This window comes from Melospiza georgiana, chromosome 1, assembly GCF_028018845.1.
Source record: "Melospiza georgiana isolate bMelGeo1 chromosome 1, bMelGeo1.pri, whole genome shotgun sequence".
Classification (NCBI taxonomy): domain Eukaryota; kingdom Metazoa; phylum Chordata; class Aves; order Passeriformes; family Passerellidae; genus Melospiza; species Melospiza georgiana.
Genome location: NC_080430.1, coordinates 52632586 through 52654680, shown reverse-complemented (window position 1 = coordinate 52654680; position 22095 = coordinate 52632586). Strand labels below are relative to the sequence as shown.

General features: G+C 45.3%; 3 protein-coding genes across 6 annotated transcripts in view; 1 reads left to right on the top strand and 2 right to left on the bottom strand.

Annotated features, from left to right (window-relative positions):
* Positions 1-8217, bottom strand: part of LOC131093880 (cytochrome c oxidase assembly factor 1 homolog) — a 52495-nt gene extending 44278 nt beyond the window's left edge. For 2 of the 4 annotated variants that reach the window (XM_058041294.1, XM_058041258.1), the window contains exon 1: positions 251-351. The gene's annotated coding sequence lies outside the window, so the exon portion shown is untranslated. Of the gene's footprint in view, positions 1-250; positions 352-8143 lie in introns of those variants that run through there. The other 2 variants (XM_058041267.1, XM_058041283.1) reach the window with 2 other exon arrangements.
* Positions 8218-12414: 4197 nt separating this feature from the next.
* Positions 12415-14126, bottom strand: LOC131093608 (inositol 1,4,5-trisphosphate receptor-interacting protein-like 1). Its single transcript, XM_058040850.1, is given in 2 exon segments — positions 12415-14039; positions 14042-14126. Coding segments are annotated over 2 exon segments (1710 nt in total).
* A 4597-nt stretch (positions 14127-18723) lies between these two features.
* Positions 18724-22095, top strand: part of BLVRA (biliverdin reductase A) — a 29195-nt gene continuing 25823 nt past the window's right edge. Inside the window, exon 1 of the mRNA XM_058039953.1 lies at positions 18724-18840. The gene's annotated coding sequence lies outside the window, so the exon portion shown is untranslated. The remainder of the gene's footprint in view (positions 18841-22095) is intronic.

The window sequence follows — 22095 nt, the reverse complement described above, 5'->3', positions numbered from 1 at the left end:
GGGCTGCTCTCAATCCATTTTCTGCCTGGCCTATTTGTGCTGGGACTGCCCCAACCCATCTGCAACACCTTGCACTTGGCCTTGTTGGACTTCATGAGGTTCACACAGGCTTACCTCTCAAACCTGCCAAGTGTCATCACTTCCCTCCACACCTCATAACTCGGGATCATCGGCAAATTTGCTGATCCTTTACCTCATATCTGTCATTTAGTCAGCTATTTACCTCACTGCACCAGAGAAAGCTACCCACCTTCCTGCTGTTTTTCTTCCAGGCTAACAGGTCAAAGTGCCTAATGGAGAGATCCAACACATGTCAGAACCAGGGCACGGTAAGCAGCAGAATCACCAAGACCAAAGGACCAAAGACTCCTGAGGAGACAAAAAAGACTGCCATGTCTCTCTTCTGTGCAAACTGAAATTGTCTGAGGGTGTCTCATGGAACAACTGTCTTATTGCAAGGACTTGTTATTAGAAGGGAAGGGGGAATTGACAGGAGAAGTAGAACAAGTAAGGATCCCGTTCTTTGGAGGAGTGTGTATATCAGGGTGCAAACTAGAATGGTAGAAATCCCATAGGTCAGCAGAGGATTTCATGGGTAGAAAAAACTGTGTATATACACATATATATGTGTATATATGCAGCAGCTGCAACACACAGGAGCAGGACATGTATAATCCATATGCAAATAACTGTGTAGTTCCCCATGAAAGAGTGGGCCTGACTGCACAGCCACGTCTACATCAAGTCTGCTGTTTCTGATGTGCTACACTTCATACGCACGGCTGGACAGCACAGCATTCACACAGAGCTGCTCCTGTGAGGGGCTTCATGTCCTGTAATTGCTGTGTGTGCTCACAGTGCTCACATCCAGAGTTCTCAGGTAAGCAGCAACCAGCTCAGAAGAGTCTGCTCTCTCCAGCTACCACACATCTGGAAAGCCCAGACAAATTTATGAAGCCCTCAAAATATGCCTAAATATGATTTCCAGGTGCAAAGAGTAAATGAGCCTGGGAAAAAGGAAGCCTGTAGCATCTAGGAAGATCTTTGCTACCTGCACAAAAGCAAACACAGGACACCAAAAGTTTAGGAACACCTGTTCTCATGAAGTGAAGGCAGGGCTGGAGCTTAAGTCTCAAATTCTTCCCCTGTCTTCTCTACTGACTTGATTTACCACAATTACATTTGATAATGAATTTGAATACAAGAGATGTCTTGAATTTCAGTTTCACAAATGTGCTTGTTACTGATGCCATTACAAAAGCTGCATAAGGAACTGACTTCAGGTCTAGAGACCCAGGAACAAAATAACTGTAAACAAGTAAAAGGCTATTCACTGTGATGAGAATCCACCCTTCTCTCACCTTTAAATGGCATTGGCTTACAAAATTAATTACTTACACGCCTCTCAGAGACGCAGTACTTAATTAATATATGTTAACTGCTTTGCAATTCTGATGGAAGACACCATATTATTGTGCATAATGATTGATACAGTGTAAAAGTGATGCCATTGGTGTTGCCCAAGCAGAATGCTGACAGGATATCTATTCAATTTCTGATTTAAAAAGGGGAATGGAGATGGAAAAGGTTTAGGAAAGCTATTTAAAACTCAGCCTAGAGAAAAAACAAGAAGTGGGAAAGAGAGGAGCTAAAACATTTTTCAGAGGTATTTACTGTGTGATGTGCATTAATTCCTGCAAAACTGAAATGTAAGTGCCTACAGCAAAATCCTGGCTCCAATCAAGTACACGGAAAATGTTTCACTGACTTCAGTGAGGTGAAGATTGTTAGTTTTTGTCATAATTTCCAGCATCCCATATGCAGGTTTGCAACTTTGCCCGGTTCCTTGTTTATAGTTTAGGTTCAGGAAATAACCTCATCAAGCTCAGGCATGCTCACCATGTAAAGGCAACTGCTCAGCTTTTAATCTTTCTACTACATCCTACACTTGGAGTAAACCTTTCCATACTGTTAATGAACTTGGACTTGAGCTACCTATTTAAGTTGGTGGCAAAACTCCAATTAAATGGAAGCTCTGTGGAGATCACTGTAGATTTAGTAATAAATGCGGGAAGCAAACATCCTCTGTTTAACAGTGTATACCCCTGGAGTTAACTCATTTACTCAGAAGCCTGTGGAATTTTGACTGCAAAAACAAACCAAACAAACAAATCCCCAAACTCTCAAAGTAACAGAAATTCAGGCAATTTATTTTTTTAAGCATTAGTCCTTCATACCTAACAAGACTTGTTTCAGAGAAACAAGTTCCTCACCACTTCTGGATAAGGCAGAGTTAATTCAACTGAAAGCTTTGCATCTGTGAGACTCAAAGAAGAAAGGTTAAAAAGAGTAGCAAGGGAGAGGTACCAGAATTTGAGAGAAGGTACCTGTGAGCTTCTAGCATTAAGAGTAATTTTAAAGCAAAAGCCTACAGCTACTTTAGGTAGGAAACTAAGTGAAAATCTTCTAGGCTTCAAATTTTGATATATTTTTATGTTTGACAAGGATTGAAGACTGTTATGTGGTATATATGGGGATCTTGGTAAGCTATTAATTACCCTTTTCCAAGTGGTGTGTGATGGCTTCCATCTTCTCAATGTACTCCTATTCAGCACAGGAAATCTTAGAAGTACTATTTATTCTGAAGCACCTGTTAAGGTGGGCTCTCTAACCATGCTACGTGTAGAAATGTTGTACTACAGCACTTGTAGAGCAGTTTTGTGCCTATGCAACTGCTAGACCCAATGTAGTGATCAAGTTCCACACAGCAGCTCTCTCTTTCACTTGTGCTAGCATGCTGTATGTTTTTAACTGGACTGCAGGCTCTGAAGCACGTAGGCTTGTAGTTTTCTCTCTCAGTGCTTGTACAGCTGTGTCCACAAATGTATCTGTCCAGTAAAATCCAAGGAAATGTTCCTGGATGCCAGGATTAAGCTTAGCTAGCTGCAGTCTAATAACTCACATGCAGCTCACATTGTAGTTCTAAGTGCTGACAGTTGCTTTCCAGTCCTACTGGAACAAGCAACATCATTCTTCCATCCAAACTCAGTAGTCAAAATGTGTTGGTGTATGGACTACATCATGCTGCTGCTCTCAGGATCCTAAGGAGAGATGGTATTAAGGTGCCAAGGCAAAAATTCAAGCCTAAAGATTTTATTGGCTAGAAGCTGTATGTGTATAAGTAATGCAAAAACAGGGCTGTGTCACTTTTGTAAACAGGTAGTCTGTGTCTCCTTCCTCAGAATGCTCATTAATAAGGTACTTACTGGACAACCAGTACCACCAAGGCCACTGAAGGGATGCTAACCATGTATTTTGAAGAAATTTTAATTTTGTGGAGGAGCCAGAAGAAAATTATACCAGAAATCAGAGTAAGCAAGGCTATAGGTAAGACTTAGTGATGTCTGTATTGTGCTGACAAGACATGAAGGATTTTCAAGATAATAGTGTTCCTCATTTTTAGACCTCAGGAAAAAACATCATCCCATTAAATAAGGTATTGCATGCTTGCTTTCCTCACTGTGTGTCCATCTAAATTATCCTTTACCTGGCAAGGTCTGTCTCTACTGGCTTATACTTTTTCTCCCAGGAGGCATATCTAAAAAAACCCACACCTGTATGTTAAGTATTTGAATTTCCCCTAAGCCTATCAAGTGAATCCTAATCACTCTTACCTCACATGCTTTCCAGAGCAGGTTTTTGCAGTTCTCTAACCTTTTAACTTTTGTTTCTGTGTCTGGTTTTAATGTTAAAACTTCTTTCGTGGTTCTCTTCTGCCATGACAGGACAAATCTTTATCTCTGCCAAGACTTGTATTCCTTCTACTTACTTATTACCAAGCTGAACTATCTGTATCCATAAATGCCTCAGTACTCTGAGTATCTTTTTATTTTAGCCTACCACTTAGGTAACCTACACACATTTCCCAGCCTCAGGCAATAGATCCCTCGTGTTACACCAAAATGAATGTTGTTCAGATGACCATGTCTTTTCGAGTAGTCCAGGTCTTAGTCTATCACCCTGTGTTTACACCTTCAGTTTCTGGTGTTCACCAATACCACACAACCAGTTGTAGAGGCTCCTGTAGACTGCTAAAAAACTGAAAAGGAGTGCTGTGAGGTCTTTTGGGACTGTTGTAGACTTCTGTTTGATTGAATTTCCTTATGGATATTCCTACTTCTTACGGGTCTTCCTTCTGGGGGAGTTCAAGAGGTCAATTTTAATTATTTTAATGCTAGAGTGGATTCTTATCATTATTGCTGGCTATGTCTATATCAGGAATAAGCATGAGTCTGCAAATGAAAATTCCTGATGCTGAGGGCTGTGTTCCCACTCTGGGTTCTGCGTGTGTGGTTGGTTTAGGTTAGCTCTTGCCTGCCCTCACCATTGAGTTGTGGAGAGTTGTGGACTTTTACCACCATTGAGTTGTGGAGAGTGTTGAGCATTCACTGGTGGTGCAGCCTCTGGTGATCCATCTGAGACCTTCGTGTTCAAGTCAAAGTGCAGTACATGGGGACAATCTGCTTCAAACCCACGCTCTGGGCTCTCACTCATTTAACATCATCAAAGTGAGAATGTGCACTAGTGCTGGTGCACAGATCAACACCTGTCAGACAGTCTGGGAGATTACTGTTGCCATTAATGAACTTAATCCACATCTGGAGAAGGCACACAGGGATGTGGAAGATTTCTATCTCTTTGTTAGTTAATGGGAGAAGCTTACAAAGCCAATCTTCAAAGCAGACACAGCAACAGATAGGAAAAAACAAAACATTCCCTCTTCACTTGCCTCCAGTCTGATCCATAAGAGGTCTAATATCATGATGGCAGAATACATTTTGATGTAATGGATAATTGGGCTTACTGTGTTTAATGTAGTGATCAAATTAATAGCAGGACTGACTTTTTATTTGGTGAAGGGAGGGGTAAAAAGGGCAGGGCAAAGCCTCTATTATCTGCTGTGCACTGAAGACATGCAGAGTACTCTCAGAGAGCTCTGGAAATAGGGACTTTGTATTTTAGCTGGTGGTATGCTATGCAAACACTTAGTGAAAACACTTAAACACCAAGAAAAGCAAATTACTCTGCCCTGGGGAAAGGCTGTTGGGGTGGTTAAATTCAACTACTATTACTGCTGTGCAGTTGTTAAAAAACCACCAGTGCACCACAGCAGATGAAAGGGTTCTGTCACTTACAACATTTTAATACCAGAAAGGATCCTCATAACATGCTAAAAGACAAAAGTCACAATAAAATACCTGGTGATGCTTTCTCAAGTTGCTCACAACAGGGAAAAACTGAACTATGCTGAACTGATGACTTGAATTTTTACTAACACATTCCAATATTTTTGTGTATCAGGTAGCTTTTCAGAAGTATACTCTCAAGAACTTTCTATTCCTTATAATATGCTGAGTAGAAAAAAGTAAAACTGCATCTCCAAGAGGTTAGCTCCCACACCAGCCTGATGGTCACATAACTGCTCCTCACAGAAACTGAGACATAATATAGCCTTTTTCTGCAACCTCCTTAGTTATGCAAAATCACAGGCCAAAACTGTAGACTGAGTCACTCACAGCAGTACAGAGAAATAGAAAAATCCAGCTAGTGCCTTTGTTCCTCCACTCCCCTCCCACTTGCTTGAATATGCAAGTATATCAAGGTAGGTATTCACACACATCACTTGCTGACTTCTGTTTCAGTGGCACTTGTACAGCTGGGAGTTGGACAAGCAGAGGAGCCTACACACAGGAGTTGTCTAGAGCTGAAGCAGCCACCCTTCAGAGCCTCCTCCTAATTCCCAGAACCACAAGCTGGGCTGCTACCCAACCATCCTCTGAGGGCTGTGCTGCAGCCTGGGTAAGGCAGCACAGGCAAACGGGGGCAGCTGCTGTGCAACAGCAATGCTCACACAGAGGCAGCTGGGCTGCCTAACAGGCAAGATGCAGTCACCTGTGCTGGCTAAAGCTATAAAGAAAAGCTTTTCTAACAGCCACGTTGCTTAGGGAGGGTGTGAGGGGGCCCATCTCTTTGTGAGAGCTCCAACTCTCAAGGTGCCTTAAGTGCAGTGAAAACAACCCCCAGCATCAGCTCTTCTTCCTGCTTGATTTTATGTTGTGGTCACAGCTGCAAAGGTAAGGATGTTATTTTGCTCCTCTGGCATTGAGTCAAAACCCAGAAGTTTGTGTTAGAAAAGTGGTCTGGAAAGTACTGTGCTAACAGACATGCAAAGCCTCTGACTTCTGGGGAATAACCAGCTTTGAAGTAAAATACATTCAGCAATAATCCATGCATACTTCATTAATTTCAGAACTGCAACAGCAAAGTACTACTTAGAAAAAGCTGTAAGATAGTAAGGAAGGCTTTGGGGTTTATTTTTATTTTTAATCCCAAAAGCTCCTTATCTCCCTTCTCCATGTTTTTTCATTCAATTTACAGTAGTCTAAGTTAAAGCTCATCTAACAAAAAAATGACACATTAAGTTCAGCTAACCTCTTCACCCCCCTGCTCTTGATGAGAATCCTTTCTTCCCTGGGGAGTAAATGCAACAACTTTACATTGATACATTGCTTGTTCAAGATAACTTTCCTTTGCACTTTGTTTAATGGAATTTGGCTGATCTGGGATATTTCAGCACTTAAATAACTGAGATAGTGAGGGCAGCAATTTTTGCCAAGTCTTAAATAGCACAAGGATCTCTAGGCAGAAAGGCAGTATTTTGTTATCTTTCAACATGCAGTCATCTTTCTCTACCACACCCTCAGTCGAGTTTGAGAACCCTTGACAAGGGCTACTGCACGATATGAAACACCGGTTTACTGTTCAAATTTGACTCAAAGCTTAGACTCAAAACAAAAAGTAACACTGCAGTTTAACACTGGATTTAAGTGCAGGTCTCAGGAGCTGCTGCTGGAATGGGGGTGCTCATTACACTTATCCCATCCTCCTGCTGGGCTGTGCAGCTGCAGTGCATGCCGTGTCCAGAAAGCCTTGATGCAATGCAAAAACCAACTTTCAAAGAGCCAGCTGAGCCCTCAGCCTGATGCAAGAGGTACAGCACGATGTTACAGCTGGGCGGTGGAACAGGGCCACCTCGCTGTCGCAGCCTGCTATTACTCCAGCCTTTGAGGCTGTACTGGGGCTTTTTGAAGTTTGTTTCTGCACTTCAATTCATCAAAGAAACTGACTCTAAAAGAAGCAACCCAGGCCACTCTCATACTTCAAGTTACATGCTCGCTTCTTGCATTTAAAGAGTACATGTAAATAAATGAGCACAAAGAAACCAGCTAGGCTGGAAAACAGGAGCAACCAGCCTCACTGATAAGAAGGGATAGGGGATATCATGTTTGCTTCTGTGATCAGAGCAGACTTAAACAGGGAAGTTCCAACTTTTATAAAGAATCATAGCAATCCTTTTCCTTTGCAGTGTTTGAACATTAAACCTGCTCAAGACAACCTGACTGCTTCACCAGCTGTATCTGAATAACAAACTAAATCTGACTGTAGATTCCTTACTATGTGCATGAGTCCCTGCAGCCAACTTGCTTTACGTTCGCCCTACATCTTCACATTTCTGCTGGCTGTGCTCCTGCCACCGAGCTCCCCTCACTGCAGGGCACCGTGGGCCCATGCATGTTTTAATGAACAAGAGATCTTTTCTGCCGCAGTTCTGAATATTCTGTATGTATCAGGCTTTCTTTGTAGCTTGCTAGATACATTTGCCTCGCACTCCCCTTCTGAAGGCAGCCGAAAAGTATCTTAAGTGCAAGTACCATTAAGAGGGCCCGAGAAGAAATGTGCTCAGGCTCTCGGGGTCACTGAGCAAGCCCCTGCCCGCCTGACGGCACTGCTGCCTTCGCCACGATGCCACCGCTCAGTGTCCCATGCCTGACCCCCGCCGCTCCTCGCAGTCGCTGCGGAGCTGCTGCGGTCGGGCCCCAACGGGACTCCCCCGGTACAAGCCCCCCCCCGCCTCTTCCCGCCCCCGCGGGGCCCCGGCCGCCCCCCGGGGCCATTTTGCGCCGGGCCGAGCCCGCCAGGAGGGGCGGCGGGGCTCGCTCGGGTGCGGCGGTGCCGCCGGGAGCGGCGGCGGGGTCCGCCCGCCCTGGCCGCGCCCCGGCCTCGGCCGCCCGTCCCCACTCACGGCAGCCGCGGTCGGCGTCGGGCTCACGCGGGCGCCCTGGGGGCCGCCATTGCTGCGGTGCCGGCGGGGCGCGGCAGGGGGCGATGGCGGGAAGCGCTGCGAACGGCGGCGGGGAGGGGACGGTGTTACGGCAGCTCCTGACTCGGAAAGGAGCCGCAGGGATCACCGAGTCCGACTCCAGGCTCTGCGCAGGACAGCCCCAGCAGTCCATGTGCCTGAGAGCGCTGTCCAGGAGCTCCTTTAACTGTGTCAGGCTTGGTGCTGTGACCACTTCCCTGGGGAGCCGTTTCCAGTGCTCAGCCACCCTCTGGGGGAAGAACTTTATTCTAATATCCAGCCTAAACCGCTTCTGATACAACTCCAGGCCAGTCCCTCCGGTCGTGTCACCAGAGAAAATCAGTGCCTGTCCCTCCTCTTCCCTTCACGAGGAAATTGTAGACACTGATGAGGTCTCCCCTCACTCTCCTCCAGGTTGGACAGACCAAGTGAGCTCAGCCACTCCTTGTATGGCTTGCCCTCATAGACCTTCACCATCTTGGTTGCCCTCCTTTGGACACTCTTTAATAGCTTAATATTTTTCTTCTATTGTGATGTAATGTCATGGCAGTGCTGGGGCTGCCTGTGTCTCAAGCAGCATTTTGCAAGGGTCCCTCTTCTCAATGGCAGGGTTGAGGGTTTTCTCAGCCTATGCCTCACCCGAGGTGCCAGATGTCCCCCAGCCATGGCTTCGGCTGCAGGACGCCTTGTGGGAGGCCTGTGAAGAGAAAGGTGCAGTCCCCAGCCAGCATTGCTGCAAAGGCTTCCCCACAACCCACATCCCCTCAGCTCCATGCTACACCTGAGCTTGCTGCCCACGATCCATTCTCTTTTGTGGTGCTCTATTATTATTTTCTCCAGGACAGAGGATACCATAAAACCACTCTTGTGCAGTCAAAATTGAAAAAAATAACAGTGTCTGTCCAGCAATCCCCAAAGAAAATTCTGGATCTAATCTGGCCATCTGATTCCACACAGTGATATTAATATTTAATTTAACCACTGCTGTCTTTAGCTCATCTTCATTCCAGATTTATCCCTCTCCATTGTTCTGTGTAAGCTGGTGTCCCTGTTGGAGTTTGTTTAAGCAAGCTGTCCAGCCCTGTCCCTGAGCTCAGCACTTAGGCTCTAGTGTTTGTAAAGTGTGTGTGTTAGCAGTGCTGGATTACATGATCCCAAGCCTTGGCTCACAGTTTTGATTCATCTGAAATTAAACTATGAGTGTACCAATAATGTCACAGTGTGTTCTGCTGCTGTTCCTTAGTGCATCCTACCTGCTTTGATATTCATTGTATGCATTTCCTGGCTGAGTTGAGTCAGGCAGCATTCTCAGCGCTGTTGTCAAGCCAGTTTGTTCTGTTATCCAAGTAGCTTCCAGCTTCTTATTTACACCTTTTGCCTTACTGTTGTGATTTAGTGGAATGCTGCCTGCTATTTCATTCTCCAAAATAAAACTGTTTCTTCCCATGGCAGGCTTCTAGCAGTTTCTAGTCAACTTCTGCCATCTGAAGCTGATTACATTATTGCATTGCTTTGTTGTTCCTGACAAAAAAAAATTGAAAACTATATTGTAGCTGAATTAATTAATATATCTGCTTGGTAGGACTTGTAATACTGCTGGAATTGTGGAAAGTGAGAGTAGGGAGAAACAGTATGGAAAGACAATCAGCAAAACAAAAGGACATGCAGATATGACCAAAAAAAGAGACAATGAGATATACAGAACAAGAAAGGAGTGACTGGCCCAGCCTCTTAGAAGCCTTGTTAAGAGACTGTTTAGTATGCAAAGCTGTAGGTTTTTTTAATTCTTTCTCTCATCCTGCTACTGTCCTTTTCTGCTACTGTCCCCTCTTTGTGGAAACCAGTTGCTGCCTTTACTTTCAGGGTGTCTTGATTCCCACATATCTAATTACCCTCTGAAAAGTATGTTTCATACATTTCTGACCTGAAGAAAGATTTTGGGCCAGAAACTTGTCTTGAGTTCCCATCTGTGCCTGTGTAGGCCTACCTACCCCTCCTGGCCCTTTTTCCTGGTAATTTTGCAATGATGAAAGCTGTGCAATACCCATCCAATATTGGTGAAGCTTTATTGGTACTGAGAGGTACTAATTATTTATAGATACCCCCTCTGCTATTTCCCCTCTGCTATTTCTCTCTTACTAAGGAAAGAGAGACAGCCAGTGTAAGACACCAGTATTACTATGGCCTTGCTGGGGGCCATTTGCTGTTGCTTCTTTCTGGGCAGGCATTTCCCCCTGCACACCTGTCACCACCCTAGGGGCCCAAGTCATGCTGGCCACTCATCTCACAGCCACAAATGACTCTGGCCCCAGAGCACGAACACCCCTGAGGGTGGCACGGGGCTGGCCACGTGTCCCAGGCCAGCTGTGCCTGGGCAGCTGCCTCAGCTGTGAGGGATGCAGAGCTGCGGGAGCCTGCGGCTCTCTGCCAGCCGCACACCAGAGCTCCCAGCTCCAGCTGGCAGGGCCTCAGCGCCTGCCCTGTGCCCTCTCACCAGACAGCCATGCCAGGCCCTGCTTGCTGCTCTGATGGTGGCACTCCTGGCCCCAGTGCTCTCCTGGGTGCCCTGGGGCACCTCCCTGCAGCCTTTCAGTCCCTGCATGAGGCCCAGAGAAAGACCTGGACGGGCTGCTTACAAGGGCCTGGAGGGACAGCACCAGGGGCAGCAGCTGCCCACTGACAGAGGGTGGCATTAGGCTGGAGATGGGGAAGAAATTCTGGCCTTTGAGGCTGGTGAGGTGCTGGGCCATGCTGCCCATGGAAGCTGTGGCTGCCCAGTCCCTGGCAGCGTTCCAGGCCAGGTTGGATGGAGCTTGGAGCAACCTGGCCTGGTGGAAGATGTCCCTGCCCTTGGCAGCAGGGTTGCAACAAGAAAATTTCTAAGGACCCTTCCAAGCCAAGCCATTCTGTGATTCTGGAATCAGAGGGGCTGGGGGCACCTGGGCTTAATTGCTGGTTAGAACCAATTCAGCAGTGTAAGTTTGGTTGAGTTCATGGAGACTGTTCATGAGCCCAGATTCCCAGTGTGTGACATTTACCAATACTATAGGTCTGGCTGAGATCAAGAAAGTCTTGCATGCTCCAGATTCTGCAAGACTGCATTTTATTGAAACAACAGCACAGCAGTTTCTTGCTTGCCAGTCATACATACACTAACTGTGGAGCATTAAGATGTGTCTAAACAGATAGTGACATGATATACATGCTACCTTTATATTGTTCTATACACACTAAATTTATATTGTTCTATTATCATATTTATTAGGATGAATTTTTAATTATATAACATTTTATGTGTTTCGTAAACATTTAATTATAAATATAATTTATTCTGTGTAATTACATAGGAATTAGATATAATTGTTATTTTATTTCATTTCCATTTTATATATTAAATTATTGTTTTGTATTAAATGCAATATGTGTATAATATATATTTTATACATATATCTGTGTAATAAAAATCTTGCCTCTTATAAATGCAGTAACTACAGAGTATTAATACTTATCACAACAGGTAGTGACATTATATATGTGCTATTTATTTTCATAAAATAATATGACAATTTATAAACCATCACTATAATATGTATCTATTCAAACACATCTAAATAATAAAAATAATTGTAGTTTTATATACACACTATAGTTATATATACATATAGGTATCTGTCTATGTATCCCATTCATTCCTGTCTTTGTCATGGCACTAAAAGCTGGTTCTCTGCCACCAGCTGCAAGCCTCATGGGCACATGCATCCAAAGGAGGGCCCCAAGGCTGGTGGAGTGCTGGGAACACAAGCCCTATCAGGAACAGAGCTGGGGTTGTTTGGCCTGGAGAAATGGAGACTCAGATACAACCTTATCACTCTCCACAACTATGTGAAAGGTGGCTGTAGTCAGGTGGGGAGTTGGTCTTTCTCTTCAGGCAGCAGCTGACAGAACCAGAGGACACAGTCTTAAGATGCGCCAAAGGAAATTTAGGTTGGATGTCAGGAAGAAGTTTTGTACTGAAAGAGTGATAAAGTACTGGAATCATCTGCCCGGGGGAGGTGGTGGAGTCACCATCCCTGGATGTGTTTAAAAGAAGATTGGATATGGCACTCAGTGTCATGGTATAGTTGAGGTGGTGTTAGGGCATGGCTTGGACTCGATGATCTCAAATGTCTCTTCAAACCCAGTGATTCTCTGATTCTGTGATTCTGTGAGCCCCGCTAACAGTGGCCATAGGCCAGCACTCTTGCCAGGCGCTGGCGCAGATCAAGGTAGGCTTGCATCGCCTGGGAGTGGGCAGTTGGATCCTGTGCCAGACCGTGGAAGAGGTTGGGTGGCCTAGCCCTTAGTACATCTGGGGGCAGCCTGATCTCCTCTGGAAGCTTCTGGTTGCCCACAATAAAATGCTCCAGGTGTTTCTCTTCCAGAGATACACGCAGCTGCTCCAGAGCATCCGAGAGCTGAAGCAGGAAGTGTCTCCTTTGCCACTGTGACACTGGTACCGTGTGCAGCAGGCGCATGACAACGGTCTTGATGGAATGGATGGAAAAGTCCTTGTGCGCAAGAGCACGGGCAAGGAGCTGCAGGCATTTAAGGTGCGAGCTGTCCTGGGGGGCCTCCCTGGCCATGTGCCTGAAGAACTTTGTCTCTGCCACGGCATAGCTCTCAGGCCACATTGTGCTTGGGGTGCGGGGCCCTCGATACCGGCTGCTGATAAAGATGTCTGAGGCGAGTCGCCGCACCCCAAACAGCACCTTAACCTGGAAGCTTTCTTGGCTGTTGGTCAGCCTGAGGTTGCAGGAGCGTTTGGAGGGCAGCAGCACTAAATGCCAACTGCGTGACTGGGGCAAGCGCTGCCAGCTTGCTCCCACCAGTGTGCTGAACCAGTGGACAGTTTTCTTGACGTCAAGGTAGGAGTCGGTGCACAGCGTGTCTAGGAGGTTGGGCTGCTGAGTCATCCTCCTGATCACGTCAGGGTGGTGCTGGAAGCACAGCATGTTCATACCCTGGTACTCTGTCGGGCACCTGCACTCCAGCTCCACACGGACACGGAAATTCCTGCCAGGCTTCTGCTGGTCAGTGTCACGCTCCAGGTGGAAGAGGTGGCCTAGAGGAGGAGTCAGGACTACAAGCACCTGGTACACAACTTCCTCCTCACGGGCAGTCCAACCTTCAAAGGCACTGCCAATACCAATGGCTTGTTGCAGCACCGGGTAGAAAGTCCTACTCAAGGCACGCCTAAGGACAGTTAGGAAATTGTCTATCAGGGCCATTGTCCTGTTGCAGCCTGTCTGCAGGTCCTGTGCAGGCCACTGTATGCGCTCGTCTAGAAGCCATCTCAGATCATATGCCCATGTCTCATCCTCTTCCTCTTCCTCTTCCTCCTTCTCCTTTTCTTTCTTCTCCTCACCACTGATCTCTGCCTCACAACTTCTTTTCCTCCACATAAACCATACAGCCAAGAGAAGAACCAAGAGCCCAGCAAATGCCCAGACCTGCCAGGGCTGCAAGGCAGACCTGAGCAGGTCTCTCCAGGATGTGCCACTCTGCATCAGCACGAGCTGCTTCACCTCCCGCTCCAGCTGAATCCTCTCCTGTTCCTGGAACTTCGCCCGCAGCTCCTTTCGCAGACGCATCACCTCATCCAAAACGTAATCTATGGGCTGCGGGTACTGGACTACGCTTAGCAAGAACAAGAGCCACAATACCCAGGGCGCCATGGTCTGCAGGAAGATGGAGAGAAGGCCTTGAGGGGAGTGGGAAGGGAGGCAGCTGGCAGGGGGGGCAGCAGGGACAGGAATCCCAGTGATCTGAGGGCGGGAAAGACAGGGCCCCAGACAGCTGGGGGCAGGAAGGCCTGTCCCACTGCCCCAGCAGCAACAGCAGCACTGTACCATGGCCAAGGCTCTGCCATGAGGGGCTGTCCCTGCATGCAGAGGGAGAACCTAGCCTTGGGTGCAGCATTTCTGCCCTGGCCGTTGTCCCCAGCATGGCCTCCCTGCCACATGTGCACTCACCGCTTGCCCAAGCAATAGAGGGCCAGTGTTACCTGCTTCTAGGTAACCTGCTTCTAGGACCTGTTCTAGCTGCCCCCATTGTGACACGTCCCCATGATGTCACAGGTGCCACAGCACATCACAACCCAGCCAACTCCACTCCCCACCCCAGCTCAGCCACTCAATATGGCCCTGGTGTACTGGTTAAGGCTGCTTTTGAGTGAACCTTCTTCAAAGAAATTCCTTTGGTCTTTCTTTTGTCTTTCTTACCAGCTGCCTCCATTGGCGGTCTCATAGATATCCATGTTGGAAGGCACCCTTGGGGATCATTGAGTCTAAGTCTTGACTCCATACTGGTTGAGCTACCCATAAATCTCTGCATCATCGAGGTTGAAAAAGTCCCTGAAGATCACACAGTTCAACTGCAAACTTAACACTGTCTACTCCACCAATCAGTCAGGTCCCCAAATGCCATATACGCATGACTTCTAAGCCTTTCTGAGGGTGGTGACTCAGCCATTGCCCTAGGCAGCCTGTTTCCAAGCTTGATACACTTTTTGTTAAAGAAATATTTCCTAGAGATCCAATCTAAATCTCCTGTGGCACAGCTTGAGATCATTTCCTCTAGTCATATTGTTTGTTCCCTGGGCTAATATGATAAACCCCACTTAGCTACAACCTCCCTTCAGGGACCATCTGCATCTGTCAGGTGCAGATGGTCCCTGAGCTGAGCTGTGAAACCAGCTCCTCCCAGAGGAGAGAAAGGTGCTGCTTTTATGCTGTGGTTGCCATGATAAAATGCCAGTAGGAAAAAAAGGGTTCTCGGTGGTCAGAAGTTTCAGGCTGCCAGGAAATATTTCCATGCAAGGAGAACCTTTCTGCCAAGTACATCAACTAAGGGAATCCATACCCTTCCAAGCAGAAGGAAAAATCATCACTCTCCTTGTAGCAAATGTGAAGGTTTGGAGTGAAAGTCAGTGCTGGAATGTGCCAGGATATCCATGTGGATTTCACAAACCTGTAAGGCCAGACTGTGAAGATGGGATCCCAGAAGCCAAGAAATGCCTTCTTGCTCTGGGGCCTTCCATGGCACTGGCAGCACATGTGAGAGCCCTTCCTCATCCTTTGCCTTCAGGAAGGCCCCAGTTTGGGCAAAGCCTGAATTCCCCAGCTCTCCTGCTCATGACCTCAGGCTCACCAAGACTGTTTGGTCTCAGCCCAGGCAAGAGCAGAAAGAAGCCCTCTCCTGGCTTTTTAGGCCCCAGAGATGAGCAAAGATGAGGAGTGTGCCAGAAGAGGCCATCAGCACTGCACAACAGCTTCTCTCAGCTGTAATTCACAGAAAATTTAAACAATAAAGTTATGGTTTGGGGTTTGTGTTGTGTTTTCTGTGGAGCCTTTTCCCCCACAGGAAAACCTGTGACATTTTCCATGTTGCATTCCTGGATTTGAATGGTCCACTCTCGGTGCTGCCTAGATCGAACTCAAAATTGTTCCTTTGCCCCTGTCTCTTCTCTGTTATGCAATGCCATTTCAAGGGGTTGATGGGTAACACCATTTCTCTTTTCTCATCTTGTGCTGGGGAACTGGGAACTTGGGAGAGCCACCAATCGCCCTCCCCTGCCCCAGCTTGACCCTAAAAGGTTTCTGCAGTAGGGTAACATGGTCATATTGGCAGTGGCTCCAGCTGCCAGCACCAGTGGCAGAGCCCAAATTCCACCACTGCAGGAGCTCTCTGCCCCCCATCTTGTCCAGATCTGGAGCTCATTTAAATGTTGGGGATTTTATGTAGCTGCCTGAATAAATAAACAATCCTATGGCAAAGGGAGATTGAGGCTGTAATTTAGGGATCAAACAGCAGGTAGGGACAGGACTGGTTTAAGGTAACTACAGGTGTCATAGAAAGAGGTGGTTGTGCCATCCTGTTTGGCTGTGTGCTGTGCCACTTCCATTAGTTTTGGGATCTGATTCATTTGGAAAGAAGGTGGGATTTTATTTTTTCTCTTTACTTTTTTTTTTAATTGACAAGATTAATTATGAGACTGAACAGGTCCCACATCCTGTAGATTGCATGGCTGTACAAATAGGAGCACCGTTCCTGAATCCAAGGGCTCTGAGTTACATCTGCCTCTAATCACTCCCATATGCATTCTTTTGCATGTTCTGCTATGCATTAAGGTTTCCTATCACGTGCTAATTGATTCATTACTTTGTCCTAAGCATGCAGTCACATGCTAGTCATTAACTGTCCCATATGTTAAACTCATTATGTATATGCTTAAATATTGTCTCTCCGGGGCTGCCAATCCTCTTTTATGTAATACCACATGTATGTTGAAGACCTTCAGACTTTAAACTTCCTGCTCATTAGTTTTGTGTATGATTTGTCAGTTACATTTTGGAGCTCTTCCTTATTTCAGTTGTGCAACAACTGTAATTAAAGCTGCTGAGGCATAATATGTGTTTTAGCACTTACTAGAGGGGATGGAAAGAGTTATTTGAAACAACCAGCACAGTAATAGCATCACAAACTCTCTGTGGAGTTCAAGTTATGTTAGACCATATAAGTTTTGCAATAGTTAAAACTTCATAACTGGCTCAGAAAATGTCACTCTAGCAAACAAAATGTAGCTGGGAGGAGGCTGAGTTCCTGTAATGTTTCTGATGATGAAGTTCACAGGTCAGAAATGAGAAAATATGGAAAGAAGGGTGTGTCACTCAACATCCCAACCTGCAGAATTTTAGAATAATGACTTTCAAGAATTCAGGGATGCACTGGATTTTTAATTTCTATAGGAAGAAGATGGGCTTCTTTTGGTGTTACTACTTTACACAGCACGCTACTTTTTTCTGGTAAGATTTACCAGAAACAAGTTGGCTTGAGCACACTTGTGTGCAAAAAATAAAAGAAGGTTCTCCAGAGGTATTTCTACTGTATGTTTGAGATGAGAGGGTACAGAATTTTATCCTTTGTACCTGTAGTCCCAATGTAACACAGTTTTAGGTTCTACTATATGAATGCCGACCATCATCTTGGTGTAGAAAGATCTGTGGAATTCAGACCAGCCTCATTTCATACATTGTTCATTGCAGGAACTACTGGCTTGGGGGGAAATATCTGTACCTTCACTGGCTTTTATCTTCCACGTCCCAAAAGGAGCAGCTGAAAGTCCTGTTTCATGTAGATAAGAAATGGCAAGTAAAGAGGCTGGGAGTAAGAGCTTGGCAAAAGGTGTCTTTCCTAGGAAAAGCTAGTGCTTATGCATAGTATGTTGTCTGCCAGGAAGCAATCCCAGTAGAAAAGCAGGCAAATAGTCTTGAGTAAGAACTTCTTGAACACCTGGCCTGGGCTGTCCTAGCAGCTGCTCTCTGCATGCGTCCTGCTCGGGCAAAGCCAGCACAGAGTGATTTATTTCCCACTTGGCACTCTTGAAATTCCCAATTTATTGAGTACAGATTCGTCCTGCAACTTAAACCCTATGGCTGCAGCTGGGCAGACACCAGCACTGCTGAAGTACCAGTGTCTGCAAACCACTGCAGGAGTGGGCTCTGGGAGTGTCTGGCTGGGGTTGTTGCCCCTAACATGGACTCCTTACCTGGTGTGCAATGCCAATTCACACACAGAGGAGAGGAATCTCTATTTCTTTATTCTAGTTTGTGCAAAGTAAGGAGCTAGGTGGTAACCCACAAAACACTAGCTCCCTCATCACCAAAACTTTGCATTATTTATATGTTTTAGCAAACAAAAGTATCAGTATTCATTGGCTAGAAGTTGCACAGTTCTCTCATTAATTAGTATTATATCTTCTGAGCCCAGTTTGGTCAGAGCATAGTGCCAATAACACCAAGGTTGTAGGCTCAATCCCCATATGGGTCATTCACTTCAGAACTGGACCTCTTGATCCTTGTGGGTCCCTTCCAGTTCTGAATATTCTGTAATTTCAGTGGTTAGGTGATTCTCTCACTTATGTTAATTATTCCACATGTTCAGTCTCCTCCTCCTCTTGAGTCAGTGGGTTTCGAGACTTGGTGGCCCGTGAGTCAGTGTTTTCACTCTCCCCCTGCCAAAATCACTTTTCACCCAGTTGGCACTTTAGACTGATGAGTTGCCCCTGTTTATTCCTCCTTTTGGCCCTACCTTGGGTGTTCTGCCAAGCACCCTTGTGGTCTGTTACTTCAGTATTCCATTGTGACTGATTTCAATACATATATAATCCTAAATTCCTTTTTCCCCATTCTTTCTCAACGGCTGCAGCTACTGAGGCATATTAAGTGTACAGAGAGGGTTTACTGATATGTAGTTTATCAGTATGGAAACCAAACATCGCAGGGACCGCTGCGCTTAACCGGGGGGGGGGGGGGTGGGGGGTTAGTCCCCATGGAGGTGCTGGCCCCCGGCTAGCCCCGTGCAGCTTTCTGGGTGTTTCCTGAGAGGAAGCTCCCAGGCTGAGCGCCTGCCCCGGCTGCCCCCGGCTTCAGCCCGCCCCTGCAATCCCTATTGGATTCCCGGCCGAGGGGGTGTTGCCGCCGCGGCAGGGACGGGCGTGCGGGCGCTGATATGCCGCGGCTGCGGAGCGTTGTATAAGAAGGAGCTGCAGGGAGCGGAAGAGAATTAGACGGGACCACGTTTCTCCTCTGTGAGCTGGAGAGGTTAGTGGCTGCTACTTAATCCCTGCTGGCTGTAATTAGGATTTGGAAGCAGGCCTTTCGATTTCTGTTCCTCGCCTCCCCGGGATTGCCCGTCAGCGGCGTTTCCCCCTCGATTGTGGAGGATTGGGGGAGTCCTGCGAGTCACGTTGTCCTGGCTGCTCCAAAGACACCCTCCGCACCAAGGGGGACGGGCCGCCACCTGGGGAGGGGGAAGCAGCGAGAAAGGGAAAAAGGGAAAAGCCCTTGGTTTGGAATAATGTCCAGGTGCAAATGAAGCCTGTAAATGATGTGGAATAGCCAAGCAGCATCTTCGAGTGTCCAGGGCACTGCATGGTGAGAGTGTGAGAGGTCATGTAAAACCTTTCCTATAAATTGGACTTCTTTTTAGGAGTGCTGAGCTTCCTTCCAATCCTGTGAAAATCCACGTTTACTGTAGCTATTTGATGCTCCCTTCTGAAACACCGGACCATCAAGTAGGCTGTACCTCTGTTTACCCATGTGTAAAGTGAGAATGAGAATGTTTTCCTTCCGTAAAGGAGCGTGGTGGGGCCATATTTCAGACAGCTTTTGGTGGGAGAAAGGTGATTCTTGTGTTCTCGGATATGGTACAGAATCCGTGCATAACACACGTTGACACTTCATTACTTTATGTTCTAGTCACAGTTATCACTTATCTCTAGGTAAAAAGAACAAAAAAGGTGTATTAAGGGCTCAATCTATGCACAGTGAAAAGACAAGCTCAGCCTTTATATAACTTCTGTCATCCTGCTGAACTTTTGTGTTGGAGCTTGTTAAAAAACCCCAAGCACCTAATGCTAATTTGGGCAACAGTTTAATGAACTGATTTTGTGTGAAGCCATTTTTTTCCAATTCCTTGCATTGATTTGCCAAATTAATTTTTGTGGAATAAAGATAGTCTTTCAGCTGTTGGATCTATGGTTACAGATGTGAACACAGAATGACATTGTGCCAAAAGTCAACAGCATAGTGTTTGAACATGTTTCTGACATTTGTGTTGATAAATGAGAAAATGGAGACAAATTTGTTTAAATAATGTAAATCCAACTTGAAGTTTAATCTTTTTAATATAAAGACCAATGGGTTAATATTTTCAGAATATATAAGAAAGCCTTAGTTAGTCTTACTAAAAACTGTCACAAGCAGTGCATACCACTTAGAAAGTAATTATTAATAATTAAATTATAACTAAATATTATTAATATTATAATAATTGATAGTAAAATACTTTACAATTTCTTACTGTTGGATCGGGAAACTTCCCTTATTTGGGAGCGCTGATTTTTTGGGACTCCTCTTCCTGGTCAAGAAACTTTTTTACTGATAGAAATCTCTCAGTTTCTTCAAAGAGTGAACTGAGTTACTGTTTGTGAAGAGCAGGAGTTTAATTCAATGAGGTATGGTTTGTGTTATTCTTGATGGACTGGCAGTGCTTATTCTGTAGAGCTAAAAAGGAGACTCAGCCTTTGTAATTTTCAACTTCTTAGTGCCCTCATTATTTTCCCAGTTGTGCTGACTGGATGTTTCAACACCCACTCCTCACTCCCCAAACCCAATGACCCAAAAAGACAGCTGCATTTAGGTCTAAGCAACTTAATTTTAAATGTCAAAGGGAAGACTTGTTTTCTTGTTGGTTTTTCTTTTGTCATGAAGAATATCTGCTGTATTCACAGACTCTGAAAATCAAGCTCAGCAGAAGAACAGGACTGCTTTGTTCTCTGGACTAAAAATTAACTGGCATCGTCAAAACAAGTGAAGATAAATGGATAAATTAATGGTCCAGTTTTCAAATTAAAATGGGAATAATTTTCCGTCTTACACCATGGTGTCAGGACTTCAGTAAGATGCAGGACTAGAACGCACATTGGCATTTTTGCTTTTCAGCGATGACTCTGAGTCACCTGAGTTTGATCCATTTTGTAGAGGGAGTATTGTACTCTGTGTTGTGCAGATTAGTTGTAGGAAGCTTCAGAGGGTGTTTGCCATTACCACTACTTTGGTCCACTGAAGCTTTCTCTGCACTGCCATCCTTGGCTAGGTAAGCAGAGTCAGGCAACAGGAGATAAAACTAAATAAAGTTAGGAGGAAGTGGAGAAGCTAACAGAGTTTGGATGGATGTGGTAGTAGGACAATAATGCCCTGAGGAAGGAGTTCCTGTGTTTTACACAGTGGTACAGTATGCAGGATTATGGGTAACTTTCACCTCGAATTTTCAGGCAACCATAGATTTTTCTGAAACTTGCAGGTAGAGCTCAGTGTGTTAAGATAACATACATTGTGCTCATAGTGCACCTTATTAAGTGAGGCATTAAAAAGGTTTCTTCAGTGAGTAGGGAAGTAGTGGGGCTTAGGAAAGAACTGAAGGCCAAGACACTCTTGCAGTTTAATCCTATAGTAAAAAAAAAAAAAAACAAAACAAAAAAAAAAAAAAACAAACCCACCCAAAATCAACAAAACCCCGCTCTGGATAATCCGTTCCCTGTTGTAACTTAGCAGAACAAAGGTTGCTGAGGAGCTGTCTCACGACTCTGGAGCTGGCCTTGAACCTTGGCAAATGTTCTCATGCCTGTAAAGCCAAAGTGTGGGACTTAGATCTTAAACCTTATAAAATAAGTGCAACTATAATAAAAAGATAAATTTACATTTGACTTGTTTCCTCTCTACTGTCTAAGCAAAAAGAGCTTTGGCTTCTTGTCTAACTGAACTTAAGTGTTTCTTAGACTAATGTTTGCAACTCGGAGATCTACTGTGCTAATTAGAAAACATTGCAGAAAACCCACCTGACTGGGAAAGATAATGAAATGCATTTGCTAATCCTGTTCCTCCAGATGAGTACAACCCACCACTTTAACAACATGAGTTGAACAATTAGCATAAAATAGATTTCTACTTTTTAAAATTTTTTTTTCCTTATCATGGCTTTATTAACCAGTTAAAAGGAGCCTGTTCGTGGAGCTAATGCTCCTGTTGTAGTAACTATCCTAAATACTAAATTAAAAGCTGCACAACACTGGCTAATAAAATGAGAGGTTCTCATGGCTCAAGTAATGTTACTGTGTTTATTAACTTTCCCTTTCAGTGAAATGTGTATGTACAAAGTCATCTTTATCATCTAATCATTACCTCTGTTCTGTGAATGAGAAGAGAGAAAAGCCATCAGAAAGAGCATGGATTATTGAATGATCCCCAAATAACAGAAAGGAAGTAGTAGTACATGATGTGAGGGGTAAGCTGAGA